Genomic DNA, 18,163 nt, shown 5'->3' with positions numbered 1-18,163 from the left:
GGTTCCTGCCATCATAACAAGGTGAGCGGCCGCTGGTTACTGATTCCAGGAGGGAAATGTGTGTGTATGTATATATAATTTTTTTTTTTTCCTTCAAAAGATTCAAATTTTCCCTACAATAGTAAAGGGACGTTCTCACATTTAAACATAATCTCGTATCCAAAGGATGGGGACAGCTATCCGCTCCAGGGGCGGCCATGGTGCAGGAGTCCAAGGGGAAACGGGCCCAGTTCCATCTCCAAGACAGGAGCAGTTTTGCACTATGATGAGCTCTGAAATTGCTCAGTGCCCAAATACTGTTTTTGCTCTTGGTTCCTTTTCAGTCTGAGTCCTCCAGGGATCTTATTGCCGGGGGTCCGACCACTGTGGCTCCTTCTGATCCCGGGAAACTCGTTTAAAGAGCCCCGACTAAATGTAGTGCAGGTGGATCATGCACGGTGCCTCTCCATTCATTCTAATAGGAGTGCTGAAGGTCAGCCAGGCGCGGCGCTCAGCAATCTCTGGCGCTTCCATTAAGAATAAATGGATGGAGAGTCCGGGCACATGATCAACCTCTGCTCCATTCAGTCCGGGCTCCATCTGCGCACGCGCGGCATCCCACGGCCATTTTCCTGAAGCCCCGGGAAGCAGAACACTCCATCTGCGCACACGTGGCCTCAGGAAGATGGCCACGCCCACCGATAAACCGCTTAATAGCGCAGATTCAGATTGCGCTCTTTTTCTACAGCTGCGCAGTGCATGCGGCACTTGCGCATGCGAGAAGCACTAACCACCAACGGGAAGATAAGCAAGATGTGGGGGAAAAACAGCGCTGTGACCACGCCCTTTCAACCAGACCAGCCTGATTGACAGGCGAAAACGGCGACTTTTGTAAGGTATTTCGGCAGCATAGGTGGGGAATCAAGGGACAAAAAATGCCCTGTTGTAAAGCCCAGCTCAGGCCCTATTTAACGGTATTTTTATCTCATACTGAAAAGACGGGGGTGACAGGTTCCCTTTAATGATCAGAAAATGTTTACCTATTCTATGAGTTAAACCTGACAACACCCCTTTAAGGGTTCCCCATTCTATAGAATAGTGGCTAACTGAATTGTCTCTGGGGTCACGCACTGGTCGGGAGAGACGCCTGCCAGTCCTTGCACTACGTTCCGATCTCCGTCTGTTTTATATGACCGTTGTATTGCACCCTTACTAGGGATTATAGCAGTGCTTTGTGCTAATAAGCCGTGTTTGATTCACACCATCCAAAATCGCTTTGAGAACACCCTTTAGTGCCCCGTTTTTGCCACTTTTTTCTATTTTTGTAGCTGCTTTAGGCCATGTTCACACAGTGCGTTTTTTACCGCGGAACCGCGGCGGTTTTGCCGCTGCGGTTCCGCAGCTGTTTTCCATGCAGGGTACAGTACACTGTACCCTATGGAAAACAGGACACACTGTGCACATGGTCCGGAAATTGTAAAAAAAAAGACGCGCTGAATAGCTCCCGGAAAAAAGAAGGAGCATGTCAATTCTTCTTCCTGAACCGCAGCGGTTCTGCACCCATAGACCTCCATTGTGAGGTCAAAATCGCAGTAAAACCCGCAGATCAAAAATATATCTGCGGGTTTTACTGCGATTTGATGTGCAGAACCGCTGCAGCAGGAAGTGCGGGGGAGCGGGCGGAAGTGCGTGGGCGGAGTGTGGCTGCCCCCCCGTGCTCCGATCCCGCCCCCCCGTGCTCCGATGCCCCCCCCGTGCTCCGATGCCCCCCCCCCCCAGTGCTCCGATGCCCCCCCCGTGCCCTAATCTCCCCCCCTTATACTTACCCGGCGTCCCGGTGTCCGTCCGGCCGTCTTCTCCCTGGGCGCCGCCATCTAGCAAAATGGCGGGCGCATGCGCAGTGCGCCCGCCGAATCTGCCGGCCGGCAGATTCGCTCCAAAGTGCATTTTGATCACTGAGATAGGTTATATCTCAGTGATCAAAATAAAAAAATAGTAAATGACACCCCCCCCACTTTGTCACCCCCATTGGTAGGGACAATAAAAAAAATTAAGAATTTTTTTTTTTTTTTCACTAAGGTTAGAATAGGGTTAGGGGTAGGGTTAGGGGTAGGGTTAGGGTTAGGGGTAGGGTTAGGGTTAGGTGTAGGGTTAGGGGTAGGGTTAGGGGTAGGGTTAGGTATTTTCAGCCATTTTAGCCCTAAAAAGCTTCCTAGGAAACACACAGTAAAAAAAGGATAAAAAAAACGCATCAAAAAACGCATCAAAAACGGACAAAAAAAGGACCTGCGTTTTCTGCCAAGAGCTGCAGTTTTTTAAAAAAACTGTCCTGAAAAAAAAAGGATGGAAATCCTGAACGTGTGAACATACCCTTAAAGTGTTTTCACCTCAGGGCTCCTCGCATCTTATTATTGTGATCATTTCTGTTTGTTTTTACAAGTTTAATAACAAACAAATGTTGCGGCTTAGAAACGAGCTTCAGCATGGCAGTGTCAGCCAGTCTTCACACCAAACTCTTCTACACACTTGTATTTTGGCACTATACACCCGCAGTCAGTCGTGAATTCAGTCTGCACGTGGAGCATGTCTGAACTCGGCCTTGTAGGAAGACCCTACAGTAGAAGAACCTTAGGGCTCCTGTGAGACACAGTCCGAGAACTGCTGACTGCGGGTCTCCTGATCCGAGCTCAACAACTTCACTGGTGTATGTCAGGCTATTGGCCTCTAATGTGTCATATATTATATATGGGCTAGAAGATTGGGTCAGGAGACTCCCGGTCAGTCCGGCCATTGTGGTCCATGAATTACACCAGTCTGAACGCGGCCTAAGACTAAATGTGCTTGTTTCACAGTCCATAAACAGACCACAATGCCCAGGTGAGAGATTAAGGTCAGAAGACCTGTGGCCAGTCTGTCGGATTATACACGGACCACACGTGCCTTGCAAGAAATACGCACCGGTGTGGGCTTCTGCGCAATTTTCTCCGCCAGAGAGGGACAGCCAGTGACTGAGGGCAAATGTTAATAGCCTAGAGAAGGACCATGGTTATTGCTCCCCCTCCCCACCCCCCCGGCTAAAAACATCTGCAACCAGCCACCTCAGAAAAGGCACATCTGTAAGATGCGCCTATTCTGGCTCTTAGCCACTCTCTTCACACACCCGTGTAGCGGTGGGATATGGGGTAATAAGGGGTTAATGTCACCTTGCTATTGTAAGATGACATTAAGCCTGGTTAATAATGGAGAGGAGTCAATAAGACACCTATCCATTATTAATCCAATAGTACACACACACACACACTAAAGGTACCTTCACACTAAACGACGCTGCAGCGATCCAGACAACGATCCAGATCGCTGCAGCGTCGCTGGAGAGCTGTCACACAGACCGCTCTCCAGCGACCAACGATGCCGGTAACCAGGGTAAACATCGGGTTACTAAGCGCAGGGCCGCGCTTAGTAACCCGATGTTTACCCTGGATACCATCCTAAAAGTAAAAAAACAAACGCTTCATACTTACCTTCCGCTGTCTGTCCTCGGTGCTCTGCTTCTCTGTACTGGCTGTGAGCACAGCGGCCGGAAAGCACAGCGGTGACGTCACCGCTCTGCTTTCCGGCCGCTGTGCTCACAGTGAGTGCAGGAAAGCACAGCGCCGAGGACAGACAGCCGAAGGTAAGTATGAAGCGTTTGTTTTTTTACTTTTAGGATGGTAACCAGGGTAAACATCGGGTTACTAAGCGCGGCCCTGCGCTTAGTAACCCGATGTTTACCCTGGTTACCAGCGAAGACATCGCTGAATCACACACACCGATTCAGCGATGTCAGCGGGAGAGCCAGCGACCAAATAAAGTTCTGGCCCTCTAGCCCCGACCAACGACATCACAGCAGGATTCTGATCGCTGCTACGTGTCAAACTGAACGATATCGCTAGCGAGGACGCTGCAACATCACGGATCGTTAGCGATATCGTTTAGTGTGAAGATACCTTTAGAATAAGGTATTTTAATGAAAGAAAGACACAGGGTTTTATTATCTTTATTGTACGCTCAATCCAAACGAAGACCCTCATTCTCCTGTAACAAATTCCAAAATACAAAATAGCGATTTCCCTGAAGCTGCCCCCTGGTGGCATAAACTCATATGAGCTGTAGCGTGGGAATTTTTCTGAATATTTTCTCACGCTACACTTCATGAGTTTATGCCACCAGTGGGCATCGCTTCGTTGACGGCACCACTAGTCACTGAAGCTACGGTACGTTACCTTCATTTCATTCATTCCCCATTCTCTTACAGTCGGGAGCTGCTGCATTAGCATGCTCTTGGTTGTAACTGTATTTAACCCCTTCAGATGGATTTACATCGTGGGTCATGGCTGTACGGCGGACAGGTATGGGATATTTTTGCTTTATTTTCCTTTTTTACATGAGAAAAAGGGTGGTCAGTTGGATTGAGCATACAATAAAGACAATAAAACCCCATGTCTTTCTTTCATTAAAATACTGTATTCTTAATGTGTGTGTTTATTTTTAACCCTTTCGTACTATTGGATTAATAATGGATAGGTGTCTTATTGACATCTCTGCATTATTAACCAGGCTTAATGTCACCTTACAATAGCAAGGTGACATTAACCCTTTATTACCCCATATCCCACCACTACAGGGGAGTGGGAAGAGAGGCCAAGTGTCAGAATAGGCGCATCTTACAGATGTGCCTTTTCTGGGGTGGCTGGGGGCAGATGGTTTTTAGCCAGGGGGGTCCTATAAGCATGGTGCCTCTCTAGGCTATTAATATCTGCCCTCAGTCACTGGCTTTCCCACTCTGGTAGAGAAAATTGAGTGGGAGCAAACACCAGTTTTTTTCTGTGATTTAACCCTTTATTTTAACACCTAGAGCTCCCAAATTTTGCACACACACACACACACACTACTAACATTACTAGTGAGGAATATGTAAAAATATAAGGGATATGAAATGGTTTACTGTATGTAAACCATGTCTCATATCCTGTCGTGTTTGCTAAGGAGTTGGCAAAAGCCGGCAATTGTATTACCGGCTTTTATGCTATATAGCTCTGTATGAAATATATTTTACGGTATATACTGTGTATATGTGTTCACGAATATTTGAGCCCATAGATCCATTCTATGTCTATTTTGTAAGCCGGCGAGAAAATGTCGCTGTAAGGATGCCATACGAATGTCACACGGATATTTTTTGGAGAAAAATTTGCATCCTCGCATTGAATACGGATCACTGTTCAGGGAACATTTCTGCGTATTAGGTCCGTTAAAAAATGGACCGTATTTTTATACGTTATGTCTGACCCCCGGCCTTATTCAGATGAATGTATATACAGGTCATGTACGTCATGGGCTGTAAATGGAGAGCTCTTGGACCTGTTAAAGCCATTGTGCCAGGGTATAGCATGCTCTTTTATTTGTTTTAGACTGCATTCCCAACATGCGCTTTTGGGGAGTCTTTGATTTTGCAGATTTTTACACCCATTAATAGCCAAATTGCAGTTTTTTGTTTTTTAGAAATATGTAGCATAATAAACTCGCCAAAAGCTCATGATGGGAACATGGTATTACAGATGTGAGTGACGCATGTTGGGTAAGCTGGCCCCAATTACTCGTGTGCAATGTAGACGAGCACACGGAGAGGCGCATGATGCCAGTCACAGCTGCTAATTCTGGGCAAATGTAGCCAAGCTAATTTTAACCCACATGCAAGTTACGGTAACTTGGAAATGCATCGGGATGTGTCTCAAAGTATCTCATTGATTTACCACCATTTGTATTGTAATAAAAAGCGAAATCCATGACTAAAGAATTGATTTGCTGCAGAATGAGAAACTGCACCATATGTCAGCTTATGTCCAGAAAATGTATGTTACACATACACTTTTAGGCTATGTGCAAACGTCAGGATTTTCTGCAGAATTTTCTTGAACAAAACCGGACTCTTTCTACAGGAAATCCGCATGCGTTTTTTTTTTTCATGTTTTTTTTTTTTTTTTGTGCATTCTTTTTCCGGAGATTCCCAATGCATTAAAATAGCGGCAAAAACGCGACAAATCTGCAAAATTAAAGAACGTGCTGCGTTTTTTACCGCGATGTGTTTTTTTTGCAGAAAAAAAACGCATCATGTGCACAAAAATTGCAGAATGCATTAAAAATGTTGGGATGCTTATGTATGCGTTTTTTTTTTTTAAAGCTTTTTTCCCACGGAAAACGGCCGAAAAAACGCGAAAAATCCTGAACGTGTGCACATAGCCTTACATTGCATCTGCTTAGCCAGTATTCTATTATGCTGAAGATTTTTCACATGCTAATCTGTTCAGAAAACTGCCCATGTGCATTGAATCCTAGTGAAATCCTGCGGCCAGCTTCCCCAACACATACTAAATGTGCATGTAGTTCTTTCAAAGACATGTCCAGCAACACCTTGACACAGCCAGTCTGTTCCCCCATTACTGAGAAATCCATGTTTAATTGATATGCAGATGAGGCTGAAGTGCTATGGTAGATCTGAAGCCTCTGTTGCTCCAGGTCTAATCCTTGCCCAGCACCGCCTCTTCCTGCTTGATTGGCCACTCCTTTGCAGTCTACACAAAGTATGTCCTGCAAGGAAATGTTGAAGGATCTGTGAATGTTTAGTTTACAAAAAAGAAGGCTAAAGGTACCGTCGCACTCAGCGACGCTGCAGCGATATAGACAACGAGCCGACCTAAACTAGATCGCTGGAGCGTCGCTGTTTAGGTCGCTGTAGAGACGTCAAACACAGCAACTCCAGAACGATGCAGGAGCGATCCAGTGACGTAACGGCGACTCACTTCTCATTCTCGCTGGTTGTTAGCTCCATGTCAAACAGCCGGAGTGTACCGATCCGACACACATCTAGGGGCCCTATGCTCTTTGCTTTTGATGTCAAACATGACGATACACGCCGACCTGGCGACAAAATAAAGTTCTGGCCTTCTAGCTCCGACCAGCGATGGCACAGCGGGATCCAGATCGCTGCTGCGTGTCAAACACAACGAGATCGCTATCCAGGATGCCGCAACATCACGGATTGTTGTCGTTCTCTTTGCAATGTTGCTGAGTGTGACGGTAGCTTAAGAGGAGAATTAATAGTTGTCTAGTACTATCTGAAGGGATGTCAATGTAGATCAGGGGTGGGCAATTAATTTTCCTGAGGGGCCACATGAGAGACCATGACTGTTGTTGAGGGCCGAACCAATAGGCTGAAATTAATTCTGCTCAATATTAATATATTATAATTATAATATTGATTGTATCACTTAATATTGAGCACAATTAAGTATGCTGACAGCCCCTTCTGTATATCGTATGAGCCACCCTTATATATTTTAAGAGCCCCCACACAGCCTCCCCTATATACACTGCATGAGCCCCACACAGCCTCACTATATATACACTGCATGAGCCCCACACAGCCTCACTATATATACACCGCATAAGCCCCACACAGCCTCACTATATATACACCGCATGAGCCCCACACAGCCTCCCTATATATACACCGCATGAGCCCCACACAGCCTCACTATATACACTGCATGAGCCCCACACAGCCTCCCTATATATACACTGCATGAGCCCCACACAGCCTCCCTATATATACACTGCATGAGCCCCACACAGCCTCACTATATATACACTGCATGAGCCCCACACAGCCTCCCTATATATACACTGCATGAGCCCCACACAGCCTCCCTATATATACACTGCATGAGCCCCACACAGCCTCCCTATATATCCTGCATGAGCCCCACACAGCCTCCCCTATATACACTGCATGAGCCCCACACAGCCTCACTATATATACACTGCATGAGCCCCACACAGCCTCACTATATATACACTGCATGAGCCCCACACAGCCTCCCTATATATACACTGCATGAGCCCCACACAGCCTCCCTATATATCCTGCATGAGCCCCACACAGCCTCCCTATATATCCTGCATGAGCCCCACACAGCCTCCCTATATATACACTGCATGAGCCCCACACAGCCTCCCTATATATCCTGCATGAGCCCCACACAGCCTCCCATTATACACTGCATGAGCCCCACACAGCCTCCCTATATACGCTGCATGAGCCCCACACAGCCTCCCTTATACACTGCATGAGCCCCCACACAGCCTCACTATATATACACTGCATGAGCCCCACACAGTCTCCCTATATACACTGCATGAGCCCCACACAGTCTCCCTATATACACTGCATGAGCCCCACACAGCCTCCCCATATACACTGCATGAGCCCCACACAGCCTCCCCATATACACTGCATGAGCCCCACACAGCCTCCCTATATATACACTGCATGAGCCCCACACAGCCTCCCTATATATACACTGCATGAGCCCCACACAGCCTCCCTATATATACACTGCATGAGCCCCACACAGCCTCCCTATATATACACTGCATGAGCCCCACACAGCCTCCCTATATATACACTGCATGAGCCCCACACAGCCTCCCTATATATACACTGCATGAGCCCCACACAGCCTCCCCATGCCCACCCAAACATCCCATACACCTGAAGAAAAACAAACACCACATACTCCTCTGTCCCTTTCTCCGGCGCTCTGCTTCTGTCTGTGTATCTCCTGTGCGCTGACACGATGAAATTACATAATCGTGTCAGCTTTTTCACACGCTCATTGGGGGAGGAAGTGGCCGGGGCCCCTCCTCCACCAATGAAGTCAGCGCAGATGGAGACAGCGAGCAGACGGGTATGCTGCGGCCCATGGACCTCTGTTTTCCAGCCCCTCTGCTGTCTTGGTCCGCGGGCTGGACTGAGAAAGCCAAAGGGCCAGATGTGGACAGCAGGCAGCACATTGTCAGGGTCTGGTGTAGATGGATCATCTTTATTCTCATTTGCACATGGAAACCTGAGAAGCAATGGAATGAAACTGAAAGGGAGAAGATACAGATTCGATATGAGTCCGGTGTCACACTTGAGAGTGCAATGCGAGAAACTCGTGCATCAATACCCGGCACTGCCGCCGACACTCAGGATTGGAGTGCGTGGCTGCATGGAGCGGTCCCGAGTGCTGGCGGCAGTGCCGAGTATCGATACGAGAGACTCCCGCGAGTTTCTCGTTTTGGACTGGCAAGTGTGACCCCGGCCTTAGAAAAAACTTTTTGACAGTGAGGGTCATAAATGAGTGGAACAGGCTGCCATGAGAGGTGGTGAGTTCTCCTTCAATGGAAGTCTTCAAACAGAGGCTGGACAGACATCTGTCTGAGATGGTTTAGTGAATCCTGCATTGAGCAGAGGGTTGACATGATGACCCAGGAGGTCCCTTCCAACTTTGACATTTTCTGATTCTTTAAGAGGCAAATGTCATTTATACATGGCCTGTTCTTGGTTGCAGACCCACATGGGGGTATGGGATAGTGCTAGCGTGATTCCATCAGGGCATTTTAGTCAATCGCTTAGTTTTGCAGGAACTGCATAGCAGATTGTCATGGCAGTGTGGTCCTGCAGGGAGAAAGGCGAGTGCCGCTGCAGGGAGAAAGGCGAGTGCCGCTGCAGGGAGAAAGGCGAGTGCCGCTGCAGGGAGAAAGGTGAGTGCTGCTGCAGGTTTCCAGCATTGCTGCTGCATGTGAATACAAACCTATCTGTATTTGTTCTATGCTGGTCAGATGGGTGATGTTCTGCTTCTGTCTTTGCAGGAACATAATACAACTATCAAAAGACACATTCAGGACCTTGCAGAATGAAAATGCCGCCTTCAAGCCAGTTCTGGCTATAATTCAAGTAAGTAGAGCATATGATGTGATGTGCAGCTCTCCAGATGGGTTTCTTTTAATAACCCACATGGTGATGTGATTTTGCTAATAAAGCTCGGCCTGCACCCATATACCATGGATCTACAATTATATCAGTAGGGATCATTCAGGAGTAGGTCGTACAGCAGAGCTAAACTACCAGGCTGTTCTATAGGGATTATTTAAATTTGGGGAAATAAAAAGAATGTATCTATTTCTGCCACAAAGACTTCAGTGTTACTATAGCACAAAATACTATATACCAATTTTATTTATTTATTTATTTTCTCTTCTTTTAATACCAACTCCTGACAGATAATCCTATTTATTTTTCCAGACAAGTAGCAAAGGGGAAAAACCTTTGTGTGAATAAAATAAAACTCTTATTACGTTCATATAGTAATAATATTACAGTATATATTAAGATCAATTAAATCCACATACACCCAAATTAGGATGTATATTGGGTCACTGCTAGATAAGCTGTATGATTATCACAGCGGAGACTACTGAGGTCCCGATTATAGTGTTAGAATGTACAGATATATCCCTTACCATTGCTGCTTATTTAACTGCGGGTCAGGTTTTCATAAAATCCATATTTATTGTGTGTTGTGTCTCGGGACCTGTAGAACCACATAGGGGATGTGAGGCTAAATCTGATACAAGCAGACAATGTCTAAAGGTACCGTTACACTAAACGACTTGCCAACGATCACGACCAGCGATACGACCTGGCCGTGATCGTTGGTAAGTCGTTGTGTGGTCGCTGGGGAGCTGTCTTCAACGATGCCGAAGTCCCCGGGTAAACATCGGGTTACTAAGTGCAGTGCCGCGCTTAGTAACCCGATATTTACCCTGGTTACCATTGTAAAAGTAAAAAAAAACAACACTACATACTAACATTCTGATGTCTGTCACGTCCACAGGGTTAAAACTGCTTTCGGCAAGAGCGCTGCTAATGCACGCGCTGCTGCCGAGAGTTTCCCTGCACTGACTGTCAGCGCTGGCAGTAACGGCGGTGACGTCACCGCTGTGCTCTGCTTTATGGCCGGCGCTGAAAGCAGTTTTAACCCTGTGGACGCCGGGGGACGTGACAGACATCAGAATGTGAGTATGTACTTTTTTTTTTTTTTTAACTTTTATAATGGTAACCAGGGTAAATATCGGGTTACTAAGCGCGGCCCTGCGCTTAGTAACCCGATATTTACCCTGGTTACAAGTGAACACATCGCTGGATCGGCGTCACACACGCCGATCCAGCGATGACAGCGGGTGATCAGCGACCAAAAAATGGTTCTGATCATTCCCCAACGACCAACGATCTCCCAGCAGGGGCCTGATTGTTGGTCGCTGTCACACATAACGAGATCTTTAGCGGGATTGTTGCTACGTCACCAAATGCGTGACGTTGCAACGATATCGTTAACGATATCGTTATGTGTGACGGTACCTTAACTGAAGGATTTATCAATAAGAGATTAACATTGCCGACTACATTAGTCCAGCAACTAAGCACCTCCCTGTCTATGGACTTTGCACATGGAGAGCCTGGTGTGTGCGGGGTTAGCTGTGGTGTGGGCGGGACTAGCTTTCTCAGCTCTGCTTTATTCAAAATCTAAAGGCTCTGATTGTGTCAGAACGGCTGCATCCAGTAATCTAAGTGATACGTCGTTGGATTCAGCTTCTCTTTGCCTACACTAGGCTACTCTCAGACAAGGTAGCAATAACCTGCTGACAGATTCCCTTTAAATGGTTAACAAGGTACAGGAAAAATATATCTTTGGATCATGATGAGTCAGTCGCCTACCAGCTTTGTAGCTAATGTTCATAATGTGAAAATATGTATAAAAGTGGTCCCCAATTATATAGTGGTAGCCAAGATATCCCAAAATAATTACAAACACTGATCAGTAAACATGTAGCGTATTACTATAAGTACAACCAGTCACAACGCCAATTAAAAAATGGATAGATATTAAAATAAAACCCCTTTTATGGGGTCTGCCAGTTTAAAAAAAAAATCAATCTTCCGGCTTGTTTTCACTTAAAAGGAGCAAAAAAAAGCCTGTATTTTACTCGTTCTTCCAGGATCTTATGCTAAGTCTCTACTGCTGCGCCCGTTACTTGGATTGTCTGCAGCGCTGACATCCCTACAGCCAATAACTTAACTCAGTAGGTTATTCTGTCAACTTGTGGAGCCATTAAGCTTCTTTGTGGACTGCAGCGCTATCATGTGAGTTCAGTGCTACAGACATCGGGGGCAGGGATTGAGACTTGGCGCTGGACCTGGCAAGGGTGAGGAAGGCAGGTGTGTAGATAAAGAGATTATAGATTGTAATCTTGTGATCAGGACACTCGCATCTCCTGTAACTGTGGAACTATGTGTTACTTTGTATTGACTTTACTATTCAGCTGGGTTATGTGTAGACCATAAAGTGCTGGAGAATTTGGAGGTATATAAGTAAAATTATCTGAGTATATTATATTTATACTGCAGCTGGGGGTCGTCGTTTGTGGAAATAGCACATTATCGAGAAGCAACACAAAATAGTGGAACATATTCCAGCATACTGGTTGACCCTACATACAGATGGCAGATATGAAGGATGGACACGTGTGTTATCTCTGACAAGCATGCCAGTGGTGATGTGAGGCCACCCTTCATGAGCTGCCAATGTCCCACCCTTTACTAATGTAAGACTTTCACATTGTGCTTGTCGTTTGCAGGCAAACACAGATGATGTGACCTTGCAGACAACCAGACACTTTGCACAAGAGGTGAGTTTGTTTGCATTTTTTTGTTACACACACATACGGTAGCAAAGCTTTGGTTTGTGTTCTTCTCTGCTGGCGACTCGTCTGATTAGTAGTTGTAGCCTGACATCTCTGCTCTGACACAACAGTCCTGGACTGCCAACATGGCTCCTGGACCAGGATCTTGCAAATCGTTTGGCTCAGCAATATGAAAACATCCATGGGCTTTATACTGTGGCCTAAAATTCCTACTACATGACCAATTAGAAATGTGCTGACCACTGATGCTGCGTTCGCGGATTTTCCAGTTTACTTTCTTGGGCTAGGTAATACATTTCTGAACTTGGGGATTTGACTGCACGAAGGGGCAATGACACTAATGGTGCACTCACACATCTGCATGAAGTCCAAGCGCTGCCCGATATTTTATCAGACGGCACTCGGACCCTTGGAGCCTAATTCATCAAAGCTTTTACCTCCAGTAACATGCTTTAAAAAGTCACAAAACTTTGGCGCAGCGCTGAACTAAAATTTAGCAACTTTTTGCATTCTCACAATTTTTGGCCAGCTTTGTAAGTGGGGTTGGGTTAGGGGCGTAGTGATCGTCGCTCTTCAATTCTTGTGAACAACGCCAGTCTTGATTAATCTGTGCCCTAGTCTTACAGGTGCATTCAACCATCTGTGAACATGACGGATCTGAAAGTGAGATTGGTGAAACTGAGAGCATGTCCTGCTCTGATCCAAGTTGAGCATTGGAATACGATGTAGTTCATCGGTGTGGGACCTTCGTTCTGCCAACGGCCATTTGCACGTTTAGACCATCCTTCAGGGGCCGTACAAAATTGACAACTTGACATTTTATCTGGCTATATTTGGTCAAACATTTAATTAACTTTCCCCACCAATGTGATGGCCGGAATGGCTTCTTTGGTGCGGCTGTGATGTCAGGTGGTAGTGATCATGTTGCTACTCACAACTGCTTTCCCTGGTTTGCGTTGTCCTTTGCGATATGAATCTGAACACAGATGTATATTTAAACTACTTGTCTCCTCACAGTAAGAAATCACTGCTCACGTTATATTTATAGAACTCAAGCAGTGGAAGGGGCTTCTGTGTGTATATATATATATATATATATATATATATATATATATATATATATATATATATATATATATATATATATATATATATATATATATATATATAATCGCATAGGAGACCCCAAGACTGCTCTATACGCATCACATTTGAGACATTAGTGCTGCAGTATATACATCACAGGAGACGCTGGGGGCACATGTATCACAGGAGGTGTCGGGGCTGCCTCATGGACTCCATCCACAAAGTACATCCTAATGCAGGAGTTAATCCTTTATTCCATGCACCATTCCATGCACACTGTGTCAGGAGCAATTAAAGAACTGATCCTTGGCCCGAGCACTGTGGTCCCCCGGAATCTGCCTAGGGTCCAGAGAAAAGGACAGCAGTTCCCTACCCATGGTGTACTTAGTTGGTCATTGTAATATTTGGGCAGCACACATATATTCACACACATGTATGAATTCCCCCTTAAGCAAGTGCTGTGTTCCCTTTTGTTGTTTAGATGCAGCTTCAATACCAGGCACATCTACATGGTGCTCACAACAGCTCAGTCACATTGAAATGAACCGTACCAGGCACAATCACTACTCATACAATCATCCTGACAAAAAACGCTAACGTCGAAAACATAGTCATGGCCCTCATAGAATGAAGTAACCACATAGATAAGGAAAAACCGAAAACAGAACCACATTCCTACAAAGACAATCACCCATCATTGTACTTGGAAAAGTATAAAAAAATGCTATTATATTAAATAGCTAATAAACCAAATTACAAAAAAAGTCAGGATCAGAACAGTAAGGACTTGGATGCAAAGGTGCACACCCAGGAACATTGTGTAGTGGGGTAGCAACTTGTACTTAAAAAAAACAAAAAAACAAAACAATAATCATGAGCTGATAAACAGCATAAGGTCAGAAAATCAATCTATTTAAAGCAAATAACCCTTAATTCTCTATGATGACACAGATAAAACATTAAATTTATTAAATTCAAATACAAGACCATGATAGCAGAGGGTGAGAAACGATATTTATCAGAGATGATGTTTTGTACGTTACCGCTCTGCTTTCCGGCCGCTGTGCTTACACAGGGCAGAGAAGCAGAGCGCCGAGGGACAGACAGCGGAAGGTAAGTATGAAGTGTTTGTTGTTTTTTTTACTTTTACGCTGGTAACCAGGGTAAACATCGGGTTACTAAGCGCGGCCCTGCGCTTAGTAACCCGATATTTACCCTGGTTACCAGCGAAGACATCGCTGAATCGGCGTCACACACGCCGATTCAGCGATGTCAGCAGGAAGTCCAGCAACGAAATAAAGTGCTGGACTTTCTGCAGCGACCAACGACATCACAGCAGGATTCTGATCGCTGCTGTGTGTCAAACTGAACGATATCTCTAGCCAGGACGCTGCAACGTCACGGATCGCTAGCGATATCGTTCAGTGTGATAGTACCTTAATGCTGTAGATAAGCCCCCTATGTAACCTGAAAGATAAGAAAAACAGGTTATATTATACTCACCCAGGGGCGGTCCCGGTCCTGTTCGGGTCCGATGGGTGTCCAGGTCCGGCACCTCCCATCTTCATGCGATGACGTCCTCTTCTTGTCTTCCTGCTCTGGCGCAGGCGTACTTTATCTGCCCTGTTGAGGGCAGAGCAAAGTACTGCAGTGCGCAGGCGCTGGGAAAGGTCAGAGAGGCCCAGCGCCTGCGCACTGCAGTACTTTGCATACCTTTCAGGTTACATCGAGGGCTTATCTACAGCATTACAGAATGCTGTAGATAAGCCCCTGATGCTGGTGGCCTTGGCTCGTATACGATTTTTGGGGTGACAGATTCCCTTTAACGCGCCCCTAACGTGATGGCTGCAGCGGCCTCTGGTAAAAATGTAATAGGTAGTATTGCTCATGTTGCTATTCAGAAAAGGTTCCAGGTTTGCGTCAGTCTTGAGTGCAGTCGACTCTTTTGTGATAAGTTTTGTAATGAACTGGTCGCAGTAGTAAGTTGTTCTGAACACAGATGTACACTGCATGTCTCACAGTGGAAAATTCATCACTGCTCGCGTTAGTTTTATGGAACGCAAGCAGTTGGAGATTTATAGTATATACATCACTTAGGAAACACTGAAACTGTTGTATACACATTCATGGCTGCCACCAGGAATTTTGGGGCCCCATGCTGGCAAAATATTTAGGCCTCCCTGAGGCTCCACCCCAGCTTCACCTCCAACCCTCGAATCTTCCACAGTCCCACCGCCCACTAATAGAAAAACTCCACTTCTGCACCATATCTGTTGTGATAGGCAATTCAGTATCACAATGGACATAGCGGTCAGAGCACATACAGTGATCTGACAATAACCCAAAATAATAGAACGAGCTCTGAGACGTGGGAACTCTGCAGACCGCAACCCCTAATCCTCTCCAAACAACACTAGAGGCAGCCGTGGATTGCGCCTAACTCTGCCTATGCAACTCGGCACAGCCTGAGAAACTAACTAGCCTGAAGATAGAAAATAAGCCTACCTTGCCTCAGAGAAATACCCCAAAGGAAAAGGCAGCCCCCCACATATAATGACTGTGAGTTAAGATGAAAAGACAAACGTAGGGATGAAATAGATTCAGCAAAGTGAGGCCCGACTTTCTTAACAGAGCGAGGATAGGAAAGATAACTTTGCGGTCTACACAAAACCCTAAAGAAAACCACACAAAGGGGGCAAAAAGACCCTCCGTACCGAACTAACGGCACAGAGGTACACCCTTTGCGTCCCAGAGCTTCCAGCAAAACAATTAGACAAGCTGGACAGAAAAAATAGCAAACAAATAGCAAAGAAGAACTTAGCTATGCAGAGCAGCAGGCCACAGGAATGATCCAGGGAAAAACAAGTCCAACACTGGAACATTGACAGGAAGCATAGATCAAAGCATTAGGTGGAGTTAAGTAGAGAAGCACCTAACGACCTCACCAGGTCACCTGAGGGAGGAAACTCAGAAGCCGCAGTACCACTTTCCTCCACAAACGGAAGCTCCCAGAGAGAATCAGCCGAAGTACCACTTGTGACCACAGGAGGGAGCTCTGCCACAGAACTCACAACACATATCCTCGCTAATCACACATTATCAGTTCCCATCTAACACCAGATCACATACATAGCCATCAGCTTTTGTTTTTGCCAAAATTTATTTTTTTAAGCCGACAATACCACCACAAGGTAGACTTTTTTGGCTGTGTCCTACTATAGTCTAACCTAATAAACACTTCTTAAAATATCCTGTACTCTTTTTCTGTATACTTTAATTTATGTTTCTTTAAGGAAATGTGTCTCAAATATTTTTTAAAAATGAACAATAATGCTATATACAAGGGACAAATGCTGTCACACCATGGCCGGGCCACATATTACCACCACATAGCTACCAAATACTACAATACGATCATTAATAAAAAATAAAAAAAAAAAAAAGGTAACACACTGACTCACCGGTGATGTCTCTAGTTGAAGTCCTTCATCTTCATTCAGTACAGATCGCCATCACTTTTTCCAGCCAGGACTCATATCAGCAGAAAATAAACAGTTCTCTAGAGCACATTCACCATTTTTTTTTCCTCAACTTCTGCGCAGCGCAACATGAAGAAAAAAAATGACCTTGTTGCCCTGCACAGTAACAGGACCTTCCCCCTGAAAACAGTATCCTCAAAAATAAAATATCACAGCAGTAATAATATCCCATAATTAGCCCCTACATTAATAATGTCTTGCATTGTTCTTCCATATGTACTCCATTCTGGACCCGACTTGCCTCTCCACTCTTCCCCCAGTGTGTCTTCATAGTGCCTCCATGGTGCGGGTCTACAAAAAAAAGGCTTCTTACGTGGAGGAGGTCCAGTGGTGTCTTCTCCTTGATTTTATCTGCGGCGCGGACGTCCCGGCTTATGGCAGTTATGTCATACACTGGCAACAGGCACGCTGACCTGGGCCAGGCCCCCTCTGCTCACCCGGCCTTATTGCCAGTAAGAGCAGTAATGCCTTGATGGCGGCCCTGGCAAATCATAGACATGGGCTGGAGCATGTACATCACATAAGATACACGTGACCTGGAGCATATACATCACAGTGGGGCTGTCGCTGCTGTAGTTATCTGTTGGATGGGAGAGCATCGCACGCCAACTACCCACAAACAACGTTCAGAGGATGACTGAGCACCAGGGCATAAACCTTCAATGCATGCACTTCGCGTGTTCACAGCGCAAGAAGGGATTAAAGATCCAGCGGTTGGCAAAATGCGACCCCCAGATTAAGAACTGTGGTCCCCCGAAATCTGCTCTGGGGCCAGAGAAAAGGTAATCGTGGGCCACAAACTGCCTGTGGGCCGGTGGTTTCCCACACATGGTGTAGATCTGATGGTCATTTAGTTACTAACTCACAGCGTAATCGAGTGAGGGAATGCTTAACCGCTCAATGCCACCCACAAAACCCAACACGTGTTTTGCTTG

At 45.8% G+C, this 18,163-nt stretch overlaps 1 protein-coding gene across 1 annotated transcript in view; it reads left to right on the top strand.

Annotated features, from left to right (window-relative positions):
* The window catches only part of MTHFD1L (methylenetetrahydrofolate dehydrogenase (NADP+ dependent) 1 like), a 336,729-nt gene that overhangs the window by 5,838 nt on the left and 312,728 nt on the right, over positions 1-18,163 (top strand). Inside the window, exons 2-3 of the mRNA XM_069769141.1 lie at positions 9,712-9,796; positions 12,538-12,588. Of these exons, the coding sequence (XP_069625242.1) occupies positions 9,712-9,796; positions 12,538-12,588 (136 nt within the window). The remainder of the gene's footprint in view (positions 1-9,711; positions 9,797-12,537; positions 12,589-18,163) is intronic.

Source organism: Ranitomeya imitator, chromosome 5 (genome assembly GCF_032444005.1).
Source record: "Ranitomeya imitator isolate aRanImi1 chromosome 5, aRanImi1.pri, whole genome shotgun sequence".
NCBI classification, from domain to species: Eukaryota; Metazoa; Chordata; class Amphibia; order Anura; family Dendrobatidae; genus Ranitomeya; species Ranitomeya imitator.
Note: the sequence above shows the minus strand (reverse complement) of the source record. Positions and strands in the feature narration are given on the sequence as shown.